General features: G+C 46.2%; 1 protein-coding gene across 1 annotated transcript; it reads left to right on the top strand.

The window, feature by feature from the left end:
* Positions 1 to 999: 999 nt before the first annotated feature.
* Positions 1,000 to 7,131, top strand: LOC144892973 (uncharacterized). Its single transcript, XM_078782054.1, has 3 exons — positions 1,000 to 1,178; positions 3,081 to 4,047; positions 5,195 to 7,131. Exons 1-3 carry the CDS (start codon positions 1,149 to 1,151, stop codon positions 5,212 to 5,214), a joined length of 1,017 nt encoding a protein of 338 aa, XP_078638180.1. The 5' UTR covers positions 1,000 to 1,148; the 3' UTR covers positions 5,215 to 7,131.
* Positions 7,132 to 18,318: the final 11,187 nt, after the last annotated feature.

Raw genomic sequence — 18,318 nt, forward strand, 5'->3', positions numbered from 1 at the left:
GATAAAACTCCTGATCTCAATCCCATGGATCAATGTCCTGATCTCAATCCCATGGATCAATGTCCTCATCTGAATCCAATGGGATCAAGCATCTGTGGAACTTCACATATTAATGATTCAAGCACCTTTGCCTTTAGCACAACATAAATTGCAAGTGCTACTTCGCCTTTGGTTTTATTAAGAGATTATTTTTTACCCTCAGGCAAGGAGTATCCTTCATTATGACTATCTTCATTCTGCGAAATTTTATACAAAAGAAATCTCATTTGCTTTCGTCGTTTTTCTCCTTTGAGATGGGAAGACCACCCAGTAAATGTGATTCATGCTGATGAAGCCATTGGCTGTAATCCCAACGTCGCTTGGTAATTAGTAATTGTTATTTATGGGAAAGCGATTGCATCCGGGAAGGATGAATCAAGCTTGTGGGAATCTGAGGAAAGAATATATTATATACCAACAAAGGGTTAAACAGTCTATGGCCATGGGAGGAATCCACTCCCTTCACCCTCTTCCTCTTCCTCGCCCTTTAACCCTCTTACCCCTTCACACCCTATTCCATTTCCATCTCATCCTGACTACTCATCATCATTCTCTCCTTTTCTTCTTGTCTTTTCACCCTTCTCTCAACCTTTCCTTCTGGGTTTTCGTCTTGCACCTTTATATGTCAATCTATGCACATCACCATGGCCACCACATCCAGATATGAGGGGAAACCCTTTATCCTGCACGACATTTAACAAGAGCGCAGGAAAATGATGAGCGCGGTGGAGGAAATGGATGAGAATGAGATGGGATATGTGAAGGACTTGTGGAAAAGAGAGGAAAGAAAAACAGGCACAGAGGAGGCTGAAAGGGAGAGGTAGGAGAAGCGCAGGAAGAGAGAATAAGGCGCATCGTGGATAAGAGGGTATATCTGTACCAGACAGGGCGGGGCGGGAAAAAAAGCGAGAGAGGGAGTGAGAGTGAGAGAGAGAGAGAGAGGGGGGGAGAGAGAAGGAATAGAGGGAGAGAGACAGAGAGTGCGTGAGTGTGAGTGTGTGTGGCAGAGAGAAAGACAGCGAGAGATCCAAAGTGTTAATAAGAGAAACACGAAAGACAACAACCTTTCAACAGAAGTGTTCGAGGGACATCAGGTAGAGGAAAGCAAAATGCTGTGCTGCATGCGAAGAACCAAACAGGTGAGTCGAGTGCCTGATTGTGTTACAAATACGATAATGGAATTGATTTCTTTTAGCAGCCGATTCCTCGCGTCGTCCATAATATTTAACATGTATAATGTATATGCCATACATTAAAATCAGATTTTGTCAATCAAATTATCCATGCAACCCATCGACTATATATATATATATATATATATATATATATATATATATATATATATATATATATATATATATATATACATACATACATACACATATGGAGGCATCCACTCCCTTCATCCATACATACACAAACATATGTACATACACGCACACCCACGCCCGTTACGGTGGCTTGTTATATGAGAGGCGTTTCCTCGACCTGTAGTGCGAGTCTCTTTCCACACGACCTGCCTCGTGTTTCTGCACATTCTCATATTCCCCATGTCTGCCGTCGTCTAATTGATGACGATGGAATTGCTTCATCAGGGACTCACAACTCGATAAAATCCTGCGTTACTCATTTTTCTTGCTCTCCATATGGTCTGAAACCGGACCCTCGCATCCTGAAGGCTCGACTCCCAACCACCATTTCCCCAAGGGCCCAAACGTGTCAGTGTCAGTGTGACTAGCATTTTCTCATCGATTGCTAAAGTCAATGTGCCATTCCAATAGTGACGTGTGCATTCTATTAAATGAGAAGGGAAAATATATCTGTACATTCAGTTTGGTATTCTGCAATTGCTTTTGCAAAAATCCATGTTGCAGGTGTATGAGTATGCATAACTGAAGGTTCTTATTATTATTATTATCATTTTTAATATAAAAAAAATCAATATACTGTGATATATAATATAATCAACACCGATTCTCAATATAATCAATTGAAATCAATCAATATTGAAAAATCAATATAATCAACCTTAATAATACTGTGATAATAATACCAGTAACATTGAAAAAATGATTTTATTAAGTACAACCTTCAACATCTACCTAAAATGAATGCATACAGGGTTTGGCTTAGGCCTTATGTTACACGTAGATTTTACCTGTCTGTGGCATTTGTTACATTTCCATTATAAGTTGATGGTGCAGCTTGCTAACTTTCAGTTTAGAAGGTCTTTTCTGGATGAAAATGTTGATGGTATCTTGCTCCGGGTTGTTAGGGTTAGGGTTAGGGTTGTTGTTAGGGTTAGGGTTAGGGTTAGGGTTAGGGTTGTTGTTAGGGTTAGGGTTAGGGTTAGGGTTAGGGTTAGGGTTAGGGTTTGGGTTAGGGTTAGGGTTAGGGTTAGGGGTAGGGTTGTTAGGGTTAGGGTTAGGATTAGGATTAGGGTTAGGGTTAGGGTTGTTGTTAGGGTTAGGGTTAGGGTTAGGGTTAGGGTTTGGGTTATGGTTAGGGTTAGGGTTAGGGTTAGGGTTAGGGTTAGGGGTAGGGTTGTTAGGGTTAGGGTTAGGATTAGGGTTAGGGTTCGGGTTAGGGTATATTTGTGTCATAGGAATTATCCTCCTGACAAAGAAGTAAAAATATACAAAATTACTCTCGTTCCTTTATTTGCATGAGATGTTAGGGTTAAAATAAAATTGATGTTTAATAATAATTATTGGTGATATGGGGAGAAGTTATACCACGTTGTCTCTGATAAAATCTCCTCGTACTGGTCGTACCTGAATAGTACTTTGACCACAAACCCTCCTTGTTGGACAAAGCCTAGTAGGGTGTGGTCCTCCCTCCATTTCTCGCTTGAATTGTTGCCACACATCTTCCCTGCACTCTATCTTTTGAAGAATATTAGTCCTTTAATGATTTTCTCCCAATGGAATCACATTGTCTGGCAACAGAGAAGTTTAAAATAAATTTCCCTATTGCCGGGTTCTGTACAATGTACATGTGAATCCTACAAATCTGATTTGCATCCATCTCTGGTGTGGCAGGTGGTGAGGGAAGTGGAGAAAGTGGAGACACTGGCGGAAGATCTCGGCATCTCGACCAATGGGGATGAGCCAAATTGCACAGTGGAGCTTCATGGGACAGAGACTGAGGAAGTGGAAGTACCAAAAGAGAAAGTGAAATCCGATGATGAGGCACTGGGAGCAGAAGATGAAGGACTGGGAGATGATGAAAAGGGGTCGTCGTCTGGGAATGGAGTCGAAATTGCAAGCGAAAGACATGGTCTCGAAACCGATAGGACTGTAGTCGGAGGAAAACAATCAAAGACTGATATTAAAGACACCGGGGCTAAAGGAAAAGATCAAGTGAACAAGGACGAGGGACTCCAGCAGGGGATCAAAGATACACACGTTGAATGCGAGCAAATAAAACTTGGAGAAGCAGGAGATGATAAAGAAAACATGGAGATAAATGGAGACCAGGAAGAGTCAGCAGCAGCTGTGAAGATCCAGGCCAACCTGAGAGGTCACCTGGCACGCAAGAAACTGAAAGGTGACGGGGTCAATGAAGAGGATGGCGCAGGTATTCAGGATGAGAAGCAGAATGATATGGCAGAGGAAAGCAAGACCACGAAGGAACAAAACACAGAGGATATAAAACAAAGGCAGGAGAAGGATGTGAAGGAAAAGAAGGAGCAAGAAGGTGGAAAAATAGAGAAGGACCAAGAGAAGAAAAAGACAGAAGATATCAAACATGAAGTGAGAAAAATGGAAAGCAACAAAGAGAAGAAGGAGGAAGTGGAGAATGCAAAGAAGACGGAGAAGACGAACGAAGTAAGCAACCCAGAGGGGAAAAGGGACGACATGGATGTAAGAACAGTGCAAGGCAGGGATAAAGCCGGTGGGAAAGATGGGGCCAGGGTGCTGAGTGCTGCTGAAACTGAGGAAACTGCAGTGGAAGACAAGGGAGCAACAGAGCGAAGCTCAGAACCAGAAACTGAGCCTGCAAACGGTAAATGAGGAATTCGATGATTAAACACATTCAAAAAGAAATTAATAAAATGATCATCAGTCATACATGTGACAGGGTAAACTTAACGTGTTCTCTTTTTGTCGGTATTGCTTTGGGTCTTATTAACATTTTGCAAACGAGATTCAAAATCAACACTGAGGAAAAGCCAGGTGTCGGCTTAACGGTTAAGGTGGCCGGTTGAAGATCAAGATCCTAGGGTCGTGTCGTTGAATTTCCACCAGGCGGGTCGATTCAGGTTGCTATCCGTCTGAGGTCGGAAAAATGAGTACCAGATAGCTTGTAAGGGGGCATTGCATCAGCGGCAACCTAGGAAATGATGCAGCCAATCAGCCACAGGCTGCATACCGATAAATACATAACACCAAGGAAGCATACATTGCCGCCATCTTGGATATTTATCCAATCTATTGTCTTATTTAGGCCTGTGCGGATGTTTAAGGTTCCTCTGGAGGCTCGACAATTTCATTGGAAGGATTTCTTTGAGAATCGACCTTCAAACCAGACAAATGATGCTTTGTCTCCAGTCGAAAGTTGTAGCCAAATCAAGCCCCATGTTACATTCGAGGTTCACGCATTCTATAAGTTTGTCTAGACTCTAGAACCTTCCTCGTGCGCTTTCCATTCCGCTCTCCATCATCTTCTTGCTATAATTCACCAAATGTCCGTCCGTCTGTCTGTCCGTCCGTCTATTCCCAGGTACCACAAAAACGGCTGAACCGATCGCAACGATATTTTGGGTGGGTAATCCTGGGACCCCCTGGAGTAAAATAGGCTATATTGTTTTTCCAATTTTCCAGTTTTTCCAAACACGATGGAGTAATATTTACCGATATGAACAGTGATGTGGCTTTTATTGAAATTCTACAAATACTGTTTATATTTTGATTATTTGCGTGTGATATGATTTCACGGATGTTTATATAAATCGTTTAAAATAAAAAAGCCTTCAATATTTTGCGTTTTCATTTGGGCCTCCCAATTGAAGCCCCGCCCGTAGGGCGGGTACCGTTGCTAGTATAATGCAATACAAGAAAAATGTTTCTTTATCCGTCTGGAATATACTGATTTTGCATTGATAACTTCTCCCGCTGGCCCATTCCATCTCTCTCGCACTTGCCCTCTACAGCTCGAGTCGACAACAACTAACGAGGACGAAGAACCCACGGGAGAGCGATTTCACCGAGAAGGAAACGAGGGTGTGGCCGAGACGGGGTTGCGTCACCGAGAAGCACATTGTATACCCATAAACCTCGAGCGCAGCACCCACAAGCCGGCTCCCAGCACACGACATGCACACTCAGCACCCACTCCCAGAAACTCAGCACCCACTCCCAGAAACACACCGCCCAGTGCCCGCAAGGCAGCATCTAGCACTCACCGCAGCGCATCTTCAATTCCCAGCAGTGAAAGCATTTGCGTGCACCGGACCCACCGCAGCCTATTAGACGTCGTTTGTTACAGGATTGTTGGATTCACTTCAAATTACAATGGAAGCAAAAAAAAAAAGGAAAAAAAAAAGATGGCCACCTAAGTGGTATTGCCTTCCGGTTCGAACAGATAATTGATACCATGACGGTGTATGACGTGGCAATTACGGGTGTTATTGGATGACCCTTAATATGAGATCATATCGGATACCTTCACAAACATCTTTTCATGTAACGACTCATTTTACTGTGCAACATGCAAGTAGTTCGTGATATGAAACTTCTTAGTTGCAGAATGTAACATTTACATCTATTATATATATAAATATACTTACCTGTAAAGCTTGTCACGAATGCAGGTGACTGTAAGCAGTGTCAAACGCATGCACACGTGATCAAAACAAACTTCAGAAGCATTCCAATTCAGTTATATATATATATATGTAGAGATTACAACGTTATAGGTTCGCATTCCCATCGGGGAAGAATTAAAACAATAAATGAGAAATAAAACATTCACCACTTGAAGTCTGGAAACACACCTGTGCCAACAGTAAGCTGTCGATTAATTAATTTGTAACAGGGAGACACAGGTGACTATGGTGGGAATTGGACATTTGGGATCAGAAGGACCACTTAGCATATTATCGTGAAGAATTCAAATGAATGCATGGAAACGAATTATCACACCTTTACACTTTCATACAACAATTAAGGAAGACTAGCCAAGGTGTGGCAGTCGTGCAGGTAACAAACGTTGGTCCTGATGTGTGATTGGTTGAAGTCGTCCATTCGTTTTGTTTCACTGCATGAATCGTCAGTTTATAAATAACATATACATAGGGATCGTCACTATGGAGTGTATTATGTTGTGACGGTTGGTTGTGTGTATGAACTCGGTAGTTGCGGACTAGGTGAGTGTTGCAGTCGTTGTGAGTGCTCGAATCTGCGTTTGAGTTGTGGGTGCTTGTTTGATTCCGGGCGTTTTATTTGTTTCTTTTCCGGGTGGTTCTGGATTCGAACCATCACGTCAAAGAGCTAATTGTTCTTTTTCTTTGTAACGATTCATCTGGGGCCATTTCCGGGGGGTCACAACGGCAAATGGTGTACCTGGTCTTGCTTGCTTTATCGAAAATACATTACAGAATGGCGCCAAAACGGTTTTTATTTGTTTAACACGAACATCAAAGTCGTCTTGAAATGCTTTGGAAAAGTTTCTTTTTTGTTCTTGCGTTGGATTCTTTTTGGGTTCAATCCTAAGGGGCGAACACTGTAGAACGTGAACGATCCTCACCTGACACACATGGACCCTCATCTGGTTGACGTGGACTTGTATGTGACCTGGATCCTCACCTGGTTGATCCTCACCTGGTTGATCCTCACCTGGTTGATCCTCACGTGGACCTACAGCACCTGGTTAATTTATTGATTCATTTTTGCCCATGAGGTTTTGGTTCGAGTTTTGCTTAAAAAACATACTAAACATTTACATCCGGATCGTTTGATTCATTTTTGGTGAGATATCGATAAATAATGGCGGAAACTATTGTGATGGAAGTTCTGGAACAGTCTCTAGGTGAGCTGCTTTTGTCCCATTTCATCGGTGGTACGTGAGGAAATAAAAAAGGAAATTGATACTTCGTCTTGCCTCTTTTATGGAAATGTCACAACCTCGCAGGAATCCAGTGCAGGATGGTGCGGAGGTAGCGCACTCCCCTCTAAGCTGTCCAGCCTGGGTTCGAATACCGACACAGCTAGAAACTGTCATCCTGGTGTTTCACAGGTTGGGTGATTCATCAATGTGTGTGCTGTCCCTCGGATGAACGTTAAACTGGGCGACTGGTCTACCGCCATCATAGTTGGTGTTCTTCAAGAGTATCTCCTGATGAAGAGTGGGCGAGTTATCGCCGGCACTATTAACAAATTAACTCCTGTCCCAACTCTCTTGCCAACTCGCATTTAGAAAGAAATGGCGACTTTGCCAATACATCCTCCTCCAAATATGGGTATGCCAATACCCCCCGCCCCGCCCCCCCCCCAAATGAGTTTACCAATACTCCCCTCCCCCAATATGAGTTGCCAGTACCCCCTGCCACAAATATGTGTTTGCCAATACCCACCCAATATGAGTTGCGAATAATACTCCCCTGCCCCCAACATATGAGTTTACCCCCTCCCCCCAATATGAGTTTGCTAATACCCCCCCAATATAAGTTATGAATAATACCCCCCTTCCCCCAATGTATGAGTTGCCAATACCCCCTCCCCCCAAGATGAGTTTGTCAATACCCCCTCCCCACCCCCCAATATGAATTGCCAATACCCTCTCCTGCCAATATGAGTTGCCAGTACCCCCTGCCCCAAATATATGAGTTTGCCAATACCCACCCCCACCCAATGTGTTGTCAATACCCCCTCCCTCCAATATGAGTTTGCCCCCTTACCCCTTGAGTTTGCCCCCCACCTCCAATATGATTTTGTCCCCCACCTCCAATATGAGTTCCCCCTCACCCCCAATATGAGTTTAGTTTGCCAAACCTAGCTGAAGATCTGGTCACATGACAGGGGGACAGCATTTAATAACCATTACAGTTGCATATTTTACTAAAAGGAAATATAATAACCCTCTGTGGAACGTTTTGGGGTCCCAGCGGGTGTAGTCAGGTAGATAGGAGGTTTCAGAAATTCCTCAATACAATTACGATTTTTAAATGCGATCGACATGGACCTTGCTCCCGAATCCGGAAGTGGACAGATGATAACGGTTTGCTGGTTTGATAATATCTCAATACGATCGTGATTTCACATTATGTTTTGATATATCAACACGATAGTATTAATTTGTGATTGGAATGATGAATGATGCTGTTTGGAATGAAAATATAAAGACATTGAGTTTAAAGCAGAATGAGGGAATGACGTAAGGGATTTGGTGAGTACATCCGTGACATTCGCGGATTTCCCATTAGCAGTTTCGCCATTGGCTGGATACAGCAACATTCGGACTGGGTAAGTTTTTGTCCAAGTCCTTCACGAACCTGCTGTCAATGCCTGATGTTCGACTGAAGGTGGCTCAGGAATGTGGAATTCATTGGTTCATCGTTTGCCATTTCTCCGTTTTTTTTTTACCCAAGTTATTCACGAACTGTTCATGCCTGAATAGTCCGGCAGCTAAGCTAAATATAGCATAACGATTGTGCATTTTGTGAGGAAAGCACCAAATTTGGCACACTAGTAGACTATCATATTATGAAAAGATCTGGATATTGGGCCATCTCAGATTCAGAGATTTGATTTTTGCAAGATTTGCAGATTCTGCAGATTTGCAAGCTGAGATTGCAACGCCAGGGACGGCCGACTCCTTCCTGCGAGCTGCCCACGTCACCCGCACAAGAAGAGCTCATCAAATCACTGCAGCGGCACTGCAGATCCTGCAACACCGTGCGTATGAACGCCAATGTATGAGATATGCTGATGATGCAGAAGACCTGCCTGAGTTCAAAGACTGGTGTCACCAGAGAGGAGAAGACATTCCCAACTTTCAGTACTGGGCAACTGTGCTGGAACTAGAGATGTTGGTACTGGTCTACGTGCATTCTCTGGGGCAGGCTTCATTCACGATGTACCTTGATGTCCTGACGGTACTGGTCCCATGGTTCCATGCCTTAGACCACACACAATATGCCAGGTGGGTCCCTGTTCACCTGAGGGACATGGCTGCACTCCCAATGAAGCACCCAGATGTAGCCAGAGAATTCAGGGCTGGCAACTTCACTGTACAGAAGATGAAGAAGGTGTTCTCTTCGATCCCAATCGACCAGGCGCATGAACAGAATAACGCCTGCATCAAAGGAGATGGTGGAGCAGTCGGCCTCACTGACAACCCAAGTGCCCTGCGGCGTTGGATGATTGCCGGGCAAGAAGTTGCCAGGGCCATAGAAGAGTTCCAAGATGGCCATCAACACTGGGGGAGGCGAGAGGACACACGTCATCACGACCAGACACCAAGTGTGCAGACCTCTTTCGCCAAGGATGTCCGCGCCCTTGTCAGCGTCATAGAAGAGCTTGGCAACCCCTTTGAGGAAGAGAGCATGGATCTGGTTGTCCTTGATGCAAAGGAAATTGCAGGTCCTGCTGCAGTTGAGACTGTCAGGAATGTGAAGAAGATTGGCCAAGAGCAGTTCCAGGCTTTCACCAGAGAATGCCTGGTGGAAAGGACCAAGCCAATTGATGATGCAATTTGTCGGAACAAGCTGAAAGTGTCATTTTGGAAAATGGCTGCCACAGCCATCAGGGGCTGAATTTGAGATGGCCCAATATCCACATCTGTTCATAATTGTTACATATTTATGTGAATGTATGTGAATTACCATTCAGGTCTTTGCTTATCCGTGTGTAGTATATGAAGTTGTTGTGTAGTTGTTGTGGTTGGAGGGTCAGGAGCCCTTCTGAGGGAGTGGCCGGAAACGGAAGTGACCGGAAACGGAAGAGGAAAAGACACGAGGAAAAAAGGACGAGTATTATTCTTCCTCGCCCCGCTCCGAAAAAAGGTGGGATCGACCTTGCGCTGCGTGAAAAAGCGGCGTTCCGAAGCCTGTCTGGCGAGAGGAATTACCGGGACGTGTACCTGCCCGGTGGAGACGTCAAGTTGACGTGGGGCCGTGCATCGACCCCGCGTCTGGCATCGTTCGCGGCACCGTCCAAACAGACGCGTGCGGGTCGCACGTTGGGGCCTAACGCGCCTTGCAAGTGGCGTGGGGTTTGGCTTGCTCTACCGTATCCGCTTCGCGTGGCCACGAGGGGCTGCAGCCTCGGTGCCTGGTACGATACCTGCCCGGTGGAAAAACGTCCACCCGGGGTTCGTTCAACCGCCCGAGAGCGGCGACGGCGACCATCATCTTGGTCAGGAGGGGCCCAGAGACATTGTGCGGGACCGAGACCAAAAGGGTGTCGTGAGTACTCACCGGGACACACATGTATAAGATGGCCATCTTAATCATAGGGAATTGATTGTGAATTGGGAATTGGTGATGGTTGTGTATTGTTGATTGCTCGGGGAAAATCTCCGTGGTTGTGTCATTGAAATTGTATGGTATCATTACCATTGGAAATATATCCTTGAACATCAGTTGTCTCCTGGGTGAAATTCATATGGATTGCGTGGCGAAAGCGCATATATAATACAGCTTGCTGGCGGAGTTCCTCCCACGGTCCGGGGGTCACCGAGACCAGGTATTCACCGAGGGGACCACGTAACAGAATTGGGGGCTCGTCCAAATTACGATTTGCGGTTTCGCAATTGGGTCTACGTCCGGGATTTAAAATTGTATAAAATAATAAAATAATAATTTTTTTTATTAATTAAAATTTATTAATTAATTATTAATTGGTAAAAAAAAATTTTGAGAAATTGGGGTAAAGTCTTGGGTGAAGGTTAACAGGTGTTAACGATAGGCACCATGGCGTTTGTGGCACAGAACTTTGGGGTAACCCCGAGTGAGGCACAGTTCCGAGCGTTGCTAAAGTCGGACCTCTTGAAATTGGCCAAACATTTTAACTTGGAGGTCCGAACTAATTTGAGGAAGGCAGAGTTGCAGGCCACGGTGATACAATCTATGGTGGGATTAGGAACATGGGACGAGTTAGCCTGGGAGTGGCTACCCGAAGAACCAGAAGACGTTGAGCTCCGGAAACTGGAGTTGCAATTACGGAGCCAGGAACGGATTAAAGAAGAAGAAAGGAAAGCAGAAAAGGAAAGAGCAGAAGAAGAAAGGAAAGCAGAAAAGGAAAGAGCAGAAGAAGAAAGGAAAGCAGAAAAGGAAAGAGCAGAAGAAGAAAGGAAAGCAGGAAAGGAAAGAGCAGAAGAAGAAAGGAAAGCAGAAAAGGAAAGAGCAGAAGAAGAAAGGAAAGCAGAAGAGAGGAGAGAAGAGAAACAAGCAGAGGAAAGGAGAGTGGAACGAGAACTCCAGGAAAGGTTAGAAGGGAGAAAAACAGAGGAGAGGAGAGCTGCAAGGGACCTCGAAGCAGAGGAGAGAAAAGCGGAAAGGGAATTAAAGGAACGTGACATGGAGCTTCAGCAAGAAATCAAATTCAAGGAGCTGGAGTTAATGAGAGAACGGGGAGAGGCACCACCCTTGCTGACGGGGTCGACACCTAACCAGAAAACCTGGGATGTGGGCAGACATGTGAGGCTGGTTCCACCGTTCAGTGAAAAGGAAGTCGCGAAATTTTTCCCACACTTTGAGAAAGTGGCTCGACAATTAAACTGGCCGGAGGAGGCCTGGACCATACTCGTGCAAAGTGTGCTGGTGGGGAAAGCTCAGGAAATTTATTCGGCGCTACCAATGGACCAATGTGCAGATTATGAGGTACTGAAGAAGCACATCCTCAAGGCCTATGAGTTGGTTCCGGAAGCTTACAGGCAAAAATTCAGGAATGCCAGGAAGAGGGAGAGTGAGACCCATGTGGAGTTTGCCAGAGTGAAAGAAAACATGTTTGATCGGTGGTGTGAGTCAAAAGGAGTCGGGAAAGACTTCGAGACATTGCGGGACTTGATCCTGGTGGAGGAATTCCAGCAGTGTGTCCACGAGGACATCAAAGTGTACCTGCAGGAAAAGAAGGTACCAAAGTTGTGGGACGCAGCCACCATGGCAGATGATTATGCCTTAACCCACCGAATAGGGGTCCACGAACCTAACTCCTCGCCTAGATCTCCGCAGGGGAGGTGGGGAACAGCAGGTGCAGAGAACGACCATACATGGCGGCGGCCTCGAGATGATTATGGGGACAACTATGATACCCCACCGGTTCGAAATCAGAGGGATGCGGGCCCAAGACAAACTTATAGTTCGGGGGGCCCGAGGCAGACCCCGAGTTTTTCCTCCGGGCCGACTTGCGCGTTTTGCAAGAAACCTGGACACTTGATGTCCAGTTGTTACCTCATGAAAAGGGACAACCCAGAGCGGAGTCTGACTATTACAACTCCGAATGCGATGGCTAGCGTAAGAAATCGCCATCAAAAGGGTTACCAACCATTTATTTCAGAGGGGTTTGTGTCACTGGATGGAGCCTCGACTAACCGGAGACCGGTTAGGATATTGAGGGACACAGGGGCCCATCAATCTTTAATGCTTGAAGGCATTTTGCCATGGTCCGAGGAGACGGCAACGGGGGATAGTGTTCGTTTACAGGGGATCGGGGGCGGTGTTAGTGCTCCCCTTCAGGTCATCCAGTTGGAGTCCGATTTGGTGTCAGGACCGGTCACCGTCGGTTTACAAGCCACGCTTCCTGTAGAGGGTGTATCTGTGGTTATCGGGAATGATTTGGCCGGGGGTCAAGTTTATGGTAACCTGAGGGTTGGTAAAGAGCCCAGCAGGGAAAATAACACCATACCAGCTCGGGATGGCGACCAAAGTGCCAAGTTATTTGTAGGGGGACTGAACTTCAAAACAGAGGAAGAAGTTCTGACCTCTGTCTTCAACAGATATGGGCCGCTGGTGGAAGTGCGGTTGGTAAGAGACTGGGAAACGCAACAGTCAAGAGGGTTCGGCTTTGTCACGTTTGCCAGCACAAAAGACGCCAGAGAGGCAGAGAAGAATTGGAATGGCAAGGATTTGGAGGGTCGGACCATAACAGTAGGGAAGGCATTTCGTAGGCGTCGAGAGGTCTACAGGAGAGGACAACTGGGCGGTAGTTTTGGTAGTGGCCGAGAAGGAGACCGCTATTCATGGGACTACAGGGACCAGTGGTCCCACCCTAATTATTAGGGAAGTTCTGAGAAGTTGAAGCACTGAAGGCGGCGGAGCCGCCGAGCCAAGATTCCTACACGAATTAACCGTGAACGCCGTTCCTAAAGGCGTCCATGTAGTGAACTTTCATGCACGGACTAACCGTGAACTCCACGTTCCTCAAGGCGCCCATGTAGAGAACTTTCCTGCACGGACTAACCGTGAACTCCGCGTTCCTAAAGGCATCCATGTAGTGAATACTCGGCTTGGCCTCCCGGAAAAAGTGCTATCGAGTTGCTTAACTTTGGATCTTTGATCAACCCCTTAACCTTCATTCCCAAGAAACTGACGGTCAAAGTCAGAGGGTCATGAGATGGAGTTTGATTTGGCAGGGACAATGTCGTTGTTGGTACTTAGTCCAGAGGGAGTAATCTGGAGGGGTTGTGGTGAAATTTTGGTTGCTTTATTTTTAAGTGATAACTGTGCCCGGGGGGAACGGATAATGTGGGGGGGGTTGAGTTATCTGGTTTGTTTCTCCAAATTGGCCGGCAAAGAAAGTTTTCGCTGGGTTCAAACTTTCTTTCTTGAAGGGGGGGAGTGTTACATATTTATGTGAATGTATGTGAATTACCATTCAGGTCTTTGCTTATCCGTGTGTAGTATATGAAGTTGTTGTGTAGTTGTTGTGGTTGGAGGGTCAGGAGCCCTTCTGAGGGAGTGGCCGGAAACGGAAGTGACCGGAAACGGAAGAGGAAAAGACACGAGGAAAAAAGGACGAGTATTATTCTTCCTCGCCCCGCTCCGAAAAAAGGTGGGATCGACCTTGCGCTGCGTGAAAAAGCGGCGTTCCGAAGCCTGTCTGGCGAGAGGAATTACCGGGACGTGTACCTGCCCGGTGGAGACGTCAAGTTGACGTGGGGCCGTGCATCGACCCCGCGTCTGGCATCGTTCGCGGCACCGTCCAAACAGACGCGTGCGGGTCGCACGTTGGGGCCTAACGCGCCTTGCAAGCGGCATGGGGTTTGGCTTGCTCTACCGTATCCGCTTCGCGTGGCCACGAGGGGCTGCAGCCTCGGTGCCTGGTACGATACCTGCCCGGTGGAAAAACGTCCACCCGGGGTTCGTTCAACCGCCCGAGAGCGGCGACGGCGACAATCATCTTGGTCAGGAGGGGCCCAGAGACATTGTGCGGGACCGAGACCAAAAGGGTGTCGTGAGTACTCACCGGGACACACATGTATAAGATGGCCATCTTAATCATAGGGAATTGATTGTGAATTGGGAATTGGTGATGGTTGTGTATTGTTGATTGCTCGGGGAAAATCTCCGTGGTTGTGTCATTGAAATTGTATGGTATCATTACCATTGGAAATATATCCTTGAACATCAGTTGTCTCCTGGGTGAAATTCATATGGATTGCGTGGCGAAAGCGCATATATAATACAGCTTGCTGGCGGAGTTCCTCTCACGGTCCGGGGGTCACCGAGACCAGGTATTCACCGAGGGGACCACGTAACAATAATAGGATAGTCTACTAGTGTGCTAAATTTGGTGCTTTCCTCACAAAATGCACAATTGTTATGCTAGGTTGCCCCACTAGAAGTCCAAAATTTTTAAAAGGAGGTCCTGAGTTCAAGTCCCTGTCCAACCATTGAATTAACACCAGGTGGGTTGACTCAGTCTGTCATCCTTCCAAGATCGGCAAAATGAGTTCAAGCTTACTGGGAAGAATGAGCTATTTGGGTGTAATGCGTCGGTGTGGCGACCCATCCAGGATTGTGCCAAATAGCCAAGAAACTGCTTTGGCAGCCATATGCATCTGAAGATACAAAAATAAGTGGTCTTCTTCCTCTTGTGGGGTTGGCTGAGAAAGGGCCCAAGTCTTTCATGAACACCATGGGATCGGCCACTAACTACTAATGCCAGCAGACGGAATGCCTAGGATTAATGAGGGACGGGACACGCATTGATGAATCACCCTACCTGTGAAACACCGGGATTCAAACGCAGGCTGTATAGCTTGGAGGTGAGTTTGTGTACCTACATCTCAGCCATCGTGCTAGCCGATGCATAATTATTGATCTTATATATATATACAGTCACGTGAAAAAGTAAGTACACCCCATGTAAAGTTTTGACTTTTTCAACATATTTCAACATACAGCTATTTGATCTTCATTTCAACAATATTGATAGATAAAGGTGATATAATACAACAAATATCATGAAACATTTACATTTTGTAGTCCATTGTATAATTTAAATAAACATAAATGCAAATTTCGCATGTGGAAAAAGTAAGTACACCCCAACATTTATCACTACTTCAAACACCTAAAATTAGAATCAGGTGCACCAGCTCAGGTGCAAATGATTAGAACATCGTTAGAGAGGATCTTGGAGGAACCTGTCTAATTGAAATCTCAGACATTTCGTTTGGTTTGCTCTTGGAAAATCGGCTCTTGGAAGTGAAAGGAAAATCGGCTTGGAGGTGAAATGTCTTATGCGTATTTTACTATAATTCACCAAATGACCGTCTGTCTGTCTGTCTGTCCGTCCATTCGAAGGTACCGCAAAAACGGCTGAACCGATCGCAACAATATTTTGGGTGGGTAATCCTGGGATCTCCTGGAGTAAAATAGGGTATATTGTTTTTCCAATTTCAGCTTTGGCCTCCAGAATTTTCGGGATTGGACTCCCGCATAACGTTATTTTCCCAGGTGCCCCACAAACAGCTGCACCAATCGCTGCACGTCTGCACCGATCGGACTCGGTGACCTTGGACAAAGACCTTTTATAAGGACATGGGTTGAATCCCTGCTTGACAGAATGCCAACCCCCTCCCCGCCATCATGGCCGTCTCCCCAACTCACAATCCCATGAGATATGTGGAAAGGACGACCCAAAACCAATTATCTTCTTTTTGATTCATATATAAACATCATTAAAAGTAAATAATGACCTCAGCCAAAGTTCAAACGACGTGGGTTTAATGTGTAGGGCAAAGGGGGGCATTAAGCTCCAGGGGGCATTAGGCTCCACTGCATTGTAAATCTTGAAGGTACTAATGCATTTACAATGTAGTGGAGCCTAATGCCCCCTGGAGCTTAATGCCCCCATTTGCCCTACATGATAGAATTCCACATAGCTATTGGGGCGGTGTATCAGCTAACAGATCGCTGTCTCCATCGATCTTGCTAAGGCCGTAGCACCTCAGCCAAATGTCCTTGCCTAATGTCCTAATGTCCTTGCCATCCACCGTTTGCCCTTCACGTGACTCGTGGTGGTCCCTCTCGGCTCTCCCCCCGTTGGTATTTTTGTGCACATAAGATTGTTCACGGTTCTGTTTAAATATTATTTAAATATGTATAACCTTTCCCCTTCAGTGTTTTACTCAGTGGTATTTTACAACACGCTGTTTTTCTTCCTATTTAAAAGGCTTTTCTCAATTTCCTCTCCAATTCATTCCACCTCAAAAAAAAGAAATTCAATATCTTATTCGTCTCCCTCACTACATGGTCTAAATTCACATTCATTCCATCCCTCCTCCATCATTCTGAACCGGATTGCTAACTTGAAAATCACAACAAACCCAATTTGTTTTCAATGTTCGTCTTTCATTAATCATCCACTTTCTAAACTCCCCTCTTGCCCCTCCCATCCAAATCCCTCCCCTTGCACCTACACTCCTAAACTCCCCCCTTGCCCCGCCACTCTTAAACTCCCCCCCTACCCCTCCACTCCTGAACTCCCCCCTTGCCCTTCCACTCCTGAACTCCCCCCTTGCCCTTCCCCTCCTAAACTCCCCCCTCACTCCTCCCCTTCAAAACTCCCCCCCAACCCCTCCCATTCAAATTTCCCCCCATACCATTCCTCTCCAATTCTCCCTCCTTCCCCCTCCTCCTCAAAGCTGCCTCCTCCCCACTTCGTCTCCCTTCTATCTCATACCTCCACCACCCCCAACCTTCTTCTTTCCTCTGCCCCCCCTCAAACAACCCCTCTCTGTGCCTCATCCCTTCACCTTCAAACCTTTCATCCTCCTCATCCTTCCCTTTCTTGGAACTCTTCTGCAATCGCTGACATACTAACAACTGCTCTCCCTACCTTCCCCTCTCATCCTTCATCTTACCCTACTCCTCCCCTCCCCTGTCCTGTACCCGATGCTCCCCCTCTCTCTTCATTAACGGTATGGACCTCAAACATCCGGGGCCTTCGCTCAAACCTGACTGATCTCTCCATACAGGTTGCTTCTGACAATCCAGACTTGATCTGCTTAACAGAGACTTTCCTCCTTCAAGATGTCTCTGATTCCTTAATATCTCTTCCTGGTTACTCCCTCCTCCGGTATGATAGACCTGAGCCTCGGCCTGGTGGTGGGGTGGCTATCTTTATCAAAAACTCTCTTCCTCACTCTCCTTGCACTGCCCTCTCTCCTCCTCACCCCCAGGAGTACCTCTGGCTACGGCTTCCTCTCCGCTCCCACCTTTTGTTCATATGTGTTCTGTACCGTCCCCCAAACAGTGATGACTCCATCTACATTTCACTGTCTGACAACATGGACCAACTTCTATCCACTCATCCCAACTCTCTCTTCCTCATATGTGGTGACTTCAATTGTCATCATGCCACCTGGTTGGGTGTGGGTTCCTCTCTCACCAGTCATGGCACCTCAGCAAAGGACTTCTGTGACTCACTGGGATTGACACAATCTGTCAATTTCCCGACCCGGATCTCAGCCAATGGAGTATCTTCTCTTCTAGACTTGGTGATGACTAACTTCCCTGCTAATGTCTGCTGCTCTTCTTCTGCTCCAATCGGTTCTTCTGATCATGTGCTTGTCAAAGTGGACATCTCTCTGGCCATTCTCAGAGAGCCTCCTCAGCGTCGACGAGTCTGGCATTTCACTCAGGCCGACTGGGACGGTCTTCAAGCAGCCATCAATCGTCTGGATTGGTCTCCCATCTCCACTGCCTCTGACATCAATTCTTCCTGGGAATTCTTCCAAAGCAAACTGATCTCTCTCATGCACAGATTTATCCCATCTCGCCTTCAGTTGTCTTACCCTTCCTCCCGTCCATGGTACACTGAATCTTGT

The sequence above is a fragment of the Myxine glutinosa genome, chromosome 7 (genome assembly GCF_964187855.1).
Source record: "Myxine glutinosa chromosome 7, kmMyxGlut1.1, whole genome shotgun sequence".
Taxonomy (NCBI): Eukaryota; Metazoa; Chordata; class Myxini; order Myxiniformes; family Myxinidae; genus Myxine; species Myxine glutinosa.